Source organism: Palaemon carinicauda, chromosome 45 (assembly GCF_036898095.1).
Source record: "Palaemon carinicauda isolate YSFRI2023 chromosome 45, ASM3689809v2, whole genome shotgun sequence".
NCBI classification, from domain to species: domain Eukaryota; kingdom Metazoa; phylum Arthropoda; class Malacostraca; order Decapoda; family Palaemonidae; genus Palaemon; species Palaemon carinicauda.
Window position 1 is genome coordinate 26,253,816 of NC_090769.1, and position 10,302 is coordinate 26,264,117.

At 37.3% G+C, this 10,302-nt stretch overlaps 2 protein-coding genes across 5 annotated transcripts in view; one reads left to right on the top strand and one right to left on the bottom strand.

The window, feature by feature from the left end:
• Positions 1–6,691, top strand: part of LOC137634767 (sphingomyelin phosphodiesterase-like) — a 138,299-nt gene extending 131,608 nt beyond the window's left edge. For 3 of the 4 annotated variants that reach the window (XM_068367290.1, XM_068367291.1, XM_068367292.1), the window contains one exon: positions 6,400–6,691. In XM_068367290.1, coding sequence (XP_068223391.1) covers positions 6,400–6,469 — 70 coding nt within the window. In that variant the 3' untranslated portion in view covers positions 6,470–6,691. Of the gene's footprint in view, positions 1–4,047; positions 4,400–6,399 lie in introns of those variants that run through there. The other variant, XM_068367293.1, reaches the window with a different exon arrangement.
• Positions 6,692–9,705: 3,014 nt separating this feature from the next.
• Positions 9,706–10,302, bottom strand: part of LOC137634865 (putative uncharacterized protein DDB_G0289263) — a 1,389-nt gene continuing 792 nt past the window's right edge. The window contains exon 1 of the mRNA XM_068367417.1: positions 9,706–10,302. This exon is cut by the window's right edge and continues 792 nt beyond it. Within this exon, the coding sequence (XP_068223518.1) occupies positions 9,706–10,302 (597 nt within the window).

Here is a 10,302-nt window from a genome sequence, read left to right on the forward strand (position 1 = left end):
ATCTAGACAAGGTACCCATGTTTTTTATTTGGTGGATGAGGAACATAGTGCCTGACAGTTGCTGACTCTGTCTTTTTTTATGTTTAAGGAGGTTTCCATAAATTTCTTTAGTTCCCTCGATTGCATTTCTGAACTGTAACACACAAATCATCTGGGAATCCCAATCTTCCACCATTCTCTGAAGTTCTTATGCTGTTTTTGCTACAGTTAAGAAGCGTTCTAGTGATAGGCCAACTTCCTCTTTTGCTCTTGGATCCTTATCATCTTCTTTGTCCTCACTTGCTGAGTCTCACTTACTGACTTTGCCAGCTCTGCTAGACCTTCAACCGTTAATGGATTTAAGTGGGCCTTGATCGGCTTATTTACATCGTCGGTAGTCATATCATTGAACCCATCTCCTCTCAGCAATTTTATCAGCCTCACTGCCTTATCTACTACTGTGTGATGGATTTCATCAGGAGAGAATCCTTTATAGTAGCAGACTGCTACTGGCCAAAATTTCTTCCAGCAGGTATTGAGTGTTTCAATCTTCATCTTCTTTATGGGTTTCTGATTATTCCGAAGATACATTGCAATGGTATATCAACCCCAGTACTCCCTCAACAAGAAGTTATCATCCAAGTCCATAGCTTTCACCATGTATTGCTGTGGGTTTCCTATATAGAGCGCCGTAAATACATGAATAATGCCCTGATCCATAAACTGGATCAGCAACATGTTGTTTGGTGATAAAAATTCGATCTGGACACCCTCATACGACAGGTTGATCACGTGGCCTCCAGCATTGTCCATTAGAAGCACTATAGTCAATTTCTTTTAGCGATGCAGATTTGCACCAACTCGCAGCAGTGCCCTTTTAGCTCGGAAAAGTTTCCTGATCGCTGATTGGTTGGACAAGATAATTCTAACCAATCAGCGATCAGGAAGCTTTTCCGTGCTAAAAGGGCACCGCTGCGAGTCGGTGCAAATCTGCCTCGATAATAGAAATGGACTATAGAAAAACATGTCTATGAATCTTTCATTTCCTGTTCAGTTCTTAGTTAGATTTGCATTTTCTGGGCTCCGACCCGTGTCGGCCAGTGAAATGCTCCTTTAGCACCATTTCTAAGGTATATAACTGCTATATATTACCAGAAAAAAAATTGCATGGGAATGCCAGGTTGAACCCAGCTCGCTCACCTGTATAAGGTGTCGATATAATACTGGGGCGCGATAAATCACAACCAGAGGCCTCGCACCATTTAGATGTCTCCTGTCAAAATCCCCGAACAGCGAGGCGCCGTTCAACCTCGTACTACTACTAACCATAATATTATGCATGCACGACTCTCTTATAACTTTTTCAGGTATGAAAACGTTTCCATCTTATTAAACTCTTGTTTAATAAGATGCATTTGATAGTTATTGTAGTGCCTTATTATATATGAAATTATATAAAATAGTATGTAACTGGTGTAGATCGTGGTGGTGGTAATAAACCTGGTGGTTATGGTTTGAACTTTAATATTTGATTATATCCTTCATTTACTATGCATTGTATTTCTGTAGTTACTTCTATTGAATGTTCTCAAGTTGTTTGTTATTCCATAAAAAAAAATTGTTTTAGAGTAAACAGTCTTTGTTTACTATCCCAAGTCTGACATTTAAATAGCTATTATATAATTTTTTTCTTAGATTAAGTTCAAGTGAATTATCCACTTCTGTTGCTACATCTATATCTTTACAGATATAGCCATTGCAACATGGTCCTATACAGTATCAATATTATCTGTCAATTGTTATTTTTAAGGGAGAATCATTATTCGCTGATCTAATAGCATGTGTTAGTACAAATCTTTCTTCACAAGTTCACCGAGTAAACCAATGTTTGCTGGTCTTGTGACCATATTGGTTGACACATTTATACCTTCAGAGGTTGTGTCAATTGGGGCTAATTTTTTGGTATTGTTAGATATCTCCCTTTACAGACGCAGAGCCTGCTGGTCATAACATACATACATACATATACCAAGGCACTTCCCCCAATTTTGGGGGGTTAGCCGACGTCAACCAAATGAAACAAAAAAGGGGACGTCTCCTCTCTATGTTCCTCCCAGCCTGACAAGGGACTCAACCGAGTTCGGCTGGTACTGCTATGGTGGCACAGCCCACCCTCCCACATTGTCCACCACAGATGAAGCTTCGTAATGCTGAATCCCCTATGTTAAAAGACACTCCATTAGTCAGTTCCTTTAGAAAGAAATAGAGTGAACTAAGAGATTATCTTCTTTCCTCCCAAACATCTTACATTTAAAGATATTTGTCCAATCGGGTGGTTTTTGGTTCATTTCAATACCAATAATAACTATCTATGCAGTGTAGAAACCTCCCTCTAGATTTGTAAATGTTCTAAGCATAGTTATGAATTTTCTCCTGTTTTCTTTCATAGAATTAATTGCATAGAGATAAATAGCAAGAAAATAACATAAATAATCTCAAATTGTAGATAAGGTGAACTGTTCATGTTACGGTTTTATTTCACAACTGAATAATTATCGTGAAGAATACACCACTATTAACATTTTTATATGTAGAATACCTTCAAATGCACAATCTGTTGAACTGCTATCTGTACACTTTCAATCGTTTCCACACATGAATCTTTACAGTGGGTTGTTATTAAACGGTTTAACAACTCACTAAAAGTACGCATGGGTGGTACACAATCATTTGTGATGTCTCCAATTTCCAAAGGATACCTAATGAATATATCTAAGCATAGTACATTAGACTAAAATGCTTGAAATATTCAACCAAATATGTAAAAATAGTCCTGAGAAACTGTATTCAATTAATTACATGAGCCAATTTGGTCAGTATATATATGCAATTTGAAGGTAAACATTCTATAGTCCATTTCTTTTAGCGAGACAGATTTGCACCGACTCGCAGCGGTGCCCTTTTAGCTCGGAAAAGTTTCCTGATCGCTGATTGGTTAGAATTATCTTGTCCAACCAATCAGCGATCAGGAAACTTTTCCGAGCTGAAAGGGCACCACTGCAAGTCGGTGCAAATCTGCCTCGCTATAAGAAATGGACTATAGTTTCTTTTGATAGCAGAAGTAATTTATCGCTAATCCAGATGTGCGATTACATAGCTCTGCATTTGCACACTGTATTTACTTTTCAGGTTAGAAATTTTACGAGCATTTTCATCCAAAAATAATTGCCAGGAAACTGATGCATAGTATCTTCTAGGGCAGTGGTTCCCAAACTGGGGGGCGTGAGGACGATACAAGGGGGGCATATCTGTCATTACATACATGCATCCATCTCACTAAATTTAACCAGAAATTGTGCTTAGTCTCATAAGTATTTCCAAATATTATATGCCATGTTTTCAAATTATCTATTCTTAAAATTGCAACAAAATTTTGCCAATTTGCTAATGTTCAAACTTTTTTTTCGCTCACTTTGAACCAAATGTTTCGTTTTTAGTTACTGGAATGTACTATTATTTGTTTGAGTGGCTTTCATTATTAAAATTTAATACAAACAGAAATCTGTTTTCCTGTACAATGCTAAGAAATGAATGTAAGAATCATTTCATATAAAAAAAAAGAGAGGAGTGGGGGCGTACGGGTCTACTGGAAGCAAAAAGGGGGGCGTCAGGTAAGATAGTTTGGGAACCACTGTTTTAGGGCCATCTGCTCTAGTGAACAAATTAAGACAGTAATTTCAGAATTATATATATACGAGTATATAGTTATGTGTATGTATGATAAATGTATTAAATCTCTTTAAAGATGATCGCTGCCTCAGTAGAGTTAATTTTGCCATTAGAGCTTTTCTGTTCCTCCTATTTTCCTTATTCGTCAGCACTGGCAAAAGAAGAAAAATACGAGCAACGGAAAAGCTCACCTGCAAAATTAACGCTACTAAGGCAGCGATCATCTTTAAAGAAAATTTCCTAAAGGAAGGTCTGCTTCCAAAGTAAATATATTAAGTTTATAGAAGAAAATCTTATGTATTTTCATTCTAACTTTTTTTATCTGGTATCACAACACAGGACTCTGGCTGCGTGGGGCTCCTGGTGGTTCTTTGGCTGATCACCTGTTTTGCTGGCGTCGCAAAGTAGTGGATCAGATAAAAGGGAAATAAGATAGCTATTTCCCCCCTCCACATCATGTCAACTCTCTCTCTCTCTCTCTCTCTCTCTCTCTCTCTCTCTCTCTCTCAAGACTAGTGAATATCAAGAATTTGATGAACTTGTGACTTGCCTTTTCATAGCTATATCCCCCCCACATGTCAACTCTCTCTCTCTCTCTCTCTCTCTCTCTCTCTCTCTCTCTCTCTCTCTCTCTCTCTCTCTCTCTCAAGACTAGTGAATATCAAGAATTTGATGAACTTATGACTTGCCTTCTCATAGCTATATCCCCCCACATGTCAACTCTCTCTCTCTCTCTCTCTCTCTCTCTCTCTCTCTCTCTCTCTCTCTCTCTCTCTCTCTCTCTCAAGACTAGTGAATATCAAGAATTTGATGAACTTGTGACTTGCCTTTTCATAAAAACTTCTTGTTTCTTGACAATTCTTTCTACTAATTAGGATTTAATAAAACAGCTCTGATTCCTGCAGATAACAATAATTGTATTTCTTATTTTTCTTTTGGGTATTGTTATTATTTCTGCCTATTGTTATCATTGCTATTACAAGCTATGCTGGCTGGCTACCACTGCAAAAGAGACAAGTAAATAATGAAATACATAAGAAAAATAACAAGATGGTAAACGTAACAATATGAACACGAATATATGCATGGAGAAGAACACCAGCAATGATTTTAAAAATCAAGAGCAATAATAAAAAAATGATAAGGAAAACGCAACCTCTTGATAAACCGGAAGGCACCATTGGCCCTTCTACTCATACTAAGCCTGCTCAACACTTGGTTTACAAAGGAGAGAGAGAGAGAAAGAGAGCGTATTGACAGAAAAATCTACTCAAGTGTATCTTCAAGCAAAAGAACTTTAACCCAAGACAGTGCAAGGTCATGGATGCACAGATTATGACACTATTCAAGACCTGAGAAGATTTGTTTGAATTCTCAGACTTCCAGAGGGCTCGGCCAGACCAAGCGCGGCTAGCGGCGAGGTTAGCGGCAAGAGGTTATGGCGGCAAATTGAAACCTTAGGTACCTTATGTAGGTGGCCAGATAGGAGGCGCGAGGCTTCCCGCTCCTCCTATCTGGCCACCTACATAAGATACCTAAGGTTTTAATTTGCCGCCATAACCTCTTGCCGCTAACCTCGCCGCTAGCCGCGCTTGGTCTGGCCAAGCCCAGAGGAACTGCTAACAATAGCTCAAGTGCATGTTTTACCCTTGCCATTTTGAAAAGTAGTGATATTATAGTCACAAGGTGTAGCATGGTAATTGTTGACAGGTGTCTGAGGGAAGAGGAGAATGCGTAAGAATGTACTTGATTATTCGGTGAATGTGTTCACCAAGACAAGAGTCGTAACTGAAGAAGAGCCCAAAATTAACTGCCTGATCAGACTCTGAATTATCAAAATGTGACTGGTGTGTCTCATAATAATCGCAGGTCGAAGTCGTAGCTTATGGGCCTCAGGGCACATAATGATGACTACAGTTAAAATTTTTCCTTTGTATTCATACTTATGATTCTTGTGCTCTATGACATATTTTATATTAATTGACAACACTAAATAGAGATGATTGAGAACACAAATGGGTTGTAATATAACAGTGCTGACCATTATTAACATTTGCGTTAACCTATCATATTTCCACATCTGCTGGTTCCCTTCTATTTAAATATAATTTCTTGTTTCATTGTTTACAAGTGGGTATTACATTTCCAGTTTTGCTAAATGGAAATACAGAGATAAAGCTTAAACCGGAATTAGGAGATTGTTACTGTGTTTTTTATCTATTTTTGGTTGAATTTAAACTCTAGATGCAATGCTTGCTTTATCTAGTCCTTCTTAGAGGTAGTGAACTCTCTCTCTCTCTCTCTCTCTCTCTCTCTCTCTCTCTCTCTCTCTCTCTCTCTCTCTCTCTCTCTCCATAACATTATTTGCACTTTTTCTTAGTGGTAATAACCCCCCCCCTCTCTCTCTCTCTCTCTCTCTCTCTCTTGCCATAACACTTTGCACTTTTTTTAAAAGACTGTAGCATAATTTAGACAACATTAACAGACAAAAACAATATAGAAAATAGGTTACTTCAAGTTATAATAACCCTAAACCACGTCAGGATACCAATAATACCAATGTTAGGAATGGGAAAATTAAGAACAATTAATTTTTGACCATGTGTTTTGCCATGGCATAAAAATGAGATTGTGTGTGTCTCTTCTGGACGACCATAGCACCAAACCTGAAATCTGTTGCAACTCTTACAGATCCTTGGCTGTGGCTCTACCTGTGGCTGTTATTGCCATACCAAAGCTCATCTTCTTTTTCTTCTTCTGACCCGACCATGACCAATACCAGCCGTACACAGAAAAAAATGGATAAAGAGACAGAGACAGACATTTCGAGGACTTTCAATGAGACTCGCTCGAGTGGGACCACCATGACAAGTTACGTTATTTTCTTCTCTCGACTTTTATCCGTCTTTATTTTCATCAAAGTCACATTTTTATTTATTTGTCTATTTATTTATTTACTGATCTGTTCCATTTCATTGTCTTGAAGAGATGTTTGTCATGAATATACTGTATATGTTTTTTCACGTGAATATTGTGTAAGAATTTTATTGTCTAATGCAAATAAAGAATACTGATGCTGTAAGTATTACAGTCTATTTTCCCCATATAGTTTTCTTGTCTTATTCTCAAGACTACTGGTTTAAAACAGACGACCAATAATACGAACTTCCATAACCTTGGCTGAAGTTTCAGATTCGAATGCCGTAACTGAGAATCCAAAAAGGTAAGTTACTTTTTTGGGCTCAAGCCATGACGTCCTGATGGAAGGTTCCTTCAGTAGCTTCCTAGGGTATAGTTAAATATACTCTAGGAAGCTACTGAAGGAACCTTCCATCAGGACGTCGTGGCTATCTCACCCAAAAATAGATTTTTCGTTTCGCTCAAAATCCGTTTATTCATGCTCTACAGATTGTGCTTTCAAAGATGTGTTGAGGATGGACCTGTTAAGGGGAGAAGATGAAGAGGGAGGCGGAGAATTAGGTAATAGGGTGAAGGATGATATGGAGAGAAAGGTGAAGGATGATATGGAGAGAAAGGCGAAGGATGATATGGAGAGAAAGGTGAAGGATGATATGGAGAGAAAGGCGAAGGATGATATGGAGAGAAAGGTGAACGATGATAGGGAGAGAGAGGTGAAGGATGATACGGAGAGAAAGGCGAAGGATGATAGGGAGAGAAAGGCGAAGGATGATACGGAGAGAAAGGCGAAGGATGATACGGAGAGAAAGGCGAAGGATGATATGGAGAGTAAGGTGAAGGATGATAGGGAGAGAAAGGTGAAGGATGATATGGAGAGAAAGGTGAAGGATGATATGGAGAGAAGAGGTTTAGTGAACGAGGATGCCTTTGATAGAAGGCCTTGAAGAGGACGCATCGGGCAACCAACCCCTTAATGCTGGGATAACTGTGGGAAAGAATAAGAACAATTTTGAGGAACCTAGAGTCCTCTTACATATTTAGAGGAAGATGCAAGGAGTAGAAATAGATGGATAAAGTTGACTCAATTGGCCGACCTTGGTACAAAGTGGGAATTGTAAGGTTGATAGATGCAAGTTCTTAATGATAATTAGACCTTGGTACAAAGTGGGAATTGTAAGGTTGAAAGATGCAAATTTTAATAATAATTAGACCTTGGTACAAAGTGGAAATTGTAAGGTTGAAAGATGCAAGTTTTTAATGATAATTAGACCTTGATACAAAGTGGGAATTGTGAGGTCGAAAGATGCAAGTTTTTAATGATAATTAGACCTTGGTACAAAGTGGGAATTGTAAGGTTGAAAGAGAAGTTTTAATGATAATTAGACCTTGGTACAAAGTGGGAATTGTAAGGTTGAAAGATGCAAATTTTAATGATAATTAGACCTTGGTACAAAGTGGGAATTATAAGGTTGAAAGATGCAAGTTTTTAATGATGATTAAACCCAGGATAGATGTAAATTTTAATAGGTAACTCATGTTATTCTTGAGTGCTGATTGTGCAAAATGATTCTATCATTTCTGCTTGTTTTCGTTTTATTTCATTTCTGTAAAATGTACTCGATATTATAGAATTTACAGGACCCTCTAGTGTCATTAAATCACAAAATATGGGAAAGGAGGTTTCTGTAACCTCGGTCCTGGATTCCGAGTAGACCAGGACTGCCAGTTTATATATGTATGTATTAGTGTACACCTATAATAAGATTACTTTATCTTGAGACCTTGTGACTCCTATGTCATTCTGATAAAATCTCAATATTGAGTTAAGGAAGACAAAATCTCAAAAGAATACGAATCGTGTCCAAACAAAGTTTACTTCTACCTCGAGAAACAAGTTTTGCAATGTTTGTGGGAAGAATTAATTTTATTGTTTTCTTTAAGTAAATTCCCATTACAAATGCTAAATTTTTGTCGTAAACAAGAACAGTGAGAGGTCATGGTTAGTGTGTACTCATAGTCGTTCAGCCTTTGTAGAAACTTAAACATACTGAAATGTCTCATTTCTTTTGGTAGAATGTTTCTTTTCATGACCCGGGACTGTGAATTATATTTTTTAGATATATAATTCATATGATTTGAATAATATTCGGTAAGTATATTATATTCACTATTTAATTTTCGGAGTCTTGGTAAATTTAAGAGAATTTCACATTTTCCTGGAATTTAAATCAAGTATTCAAGAAGTTTTAAGGTTTTGTAGTAGTTGTTGTTTACATGTCGTCCCGACAGGGTTGCCATTCGTACGATAATTATCGTACATGTACGATTATTTTGGGTCCGGTACGATGTACGATACATACCTCTGGTATATACAATGTATGTGTGTGTGTTTGATTAAACAATTATACTAAATTACCTTGAAATAAACTATATATGTTACTCCTTAATAATCATGTTGAAAGAGTGTACGATAATTTTGGTTTAAAAAACGATAATTTTAAGGTTCATGTATGATAATCCAGTGGAAATCATCTGGTAACTGCGTCGCGAACAGACCTACCCTGAGACGACTCGTCACAAATATTTTGAAATATAGTTCCCAAAGGTGTTTAAGTATCCAACTACTGTATATTTATACATTGTGTCTAAGTGTTAAACTTTATGCATAAATGACATACAAGTTAGATGTGATTTAAAGCTGCGTGTATAGAAGATGGCCTTAGCAATTTTGCAACAAACAAGCGGGAAGTTTGGAAACTTCAATTCTGGGCAACCGGTGGTGAACTAAGGTAAGTAATAAAGGTCTTAATTAAAGTTTGCTCTAATAAATCATAGCTCTATGTAGTTTATATATTGATAAATAGGCCTAGGGGAAATCTTTGAAATTTGTGCACACTCCTGTTGCAGAAGTCTGGTCGGCCATTATGATAGGCCTAGTTATGAATTTAGACATTACGGACAACCGGTATGGAAACCGTATGATAGTTATGAATTAGAGCCATATTAGACCGCCTATTATTATGAATTAGAGCCATGTTAGACCGCCCATTATGAATTAGAGCCTTAGACCGCCCATTATTATGAATTAGCCATATTAGACTGCCCATTATTATGAATTAGAGCCATATTAGACCGCCCATTATTATGAATTAGAGCCATATTAGGCCCATTATTATGATTTAGAGCCATATTAGACTGCCCATTATGAATTAGAGCCATATTAGACCGACCATTATTATGAATTAGAGCCATATTAGACTGCCCATTATTATGAATTAGAGCCATATTAGACCGCCCATTGTTATGAATTAGAGCCATGTTAGACCGCCCATTGTTATGAATTAGAGCCTTAGACCGCCCATTATTATGAATTAGAGCCATATCAGACCGCCCATTATTATGAATTAGAGCCATATTAGACTGCCCATTATTATGAATTAGAGCCATATTAGGCCGCCCATTATTATGAATTAGAGCCATATTAGACTGCCCATTATTATGAATTAGAGCCATATTAGGCCGCCCATTATTATGAATTAGAGCCATATTAGACCGCCCATTATTATGAATTAGAGCCATATTAGGCTGCCCATTATTATGAATTAGAGCCATATTAGACCGCCCATTATTATGAATTAGAGCCATATTAGACTGCCCATTATTATGAATTAGAGC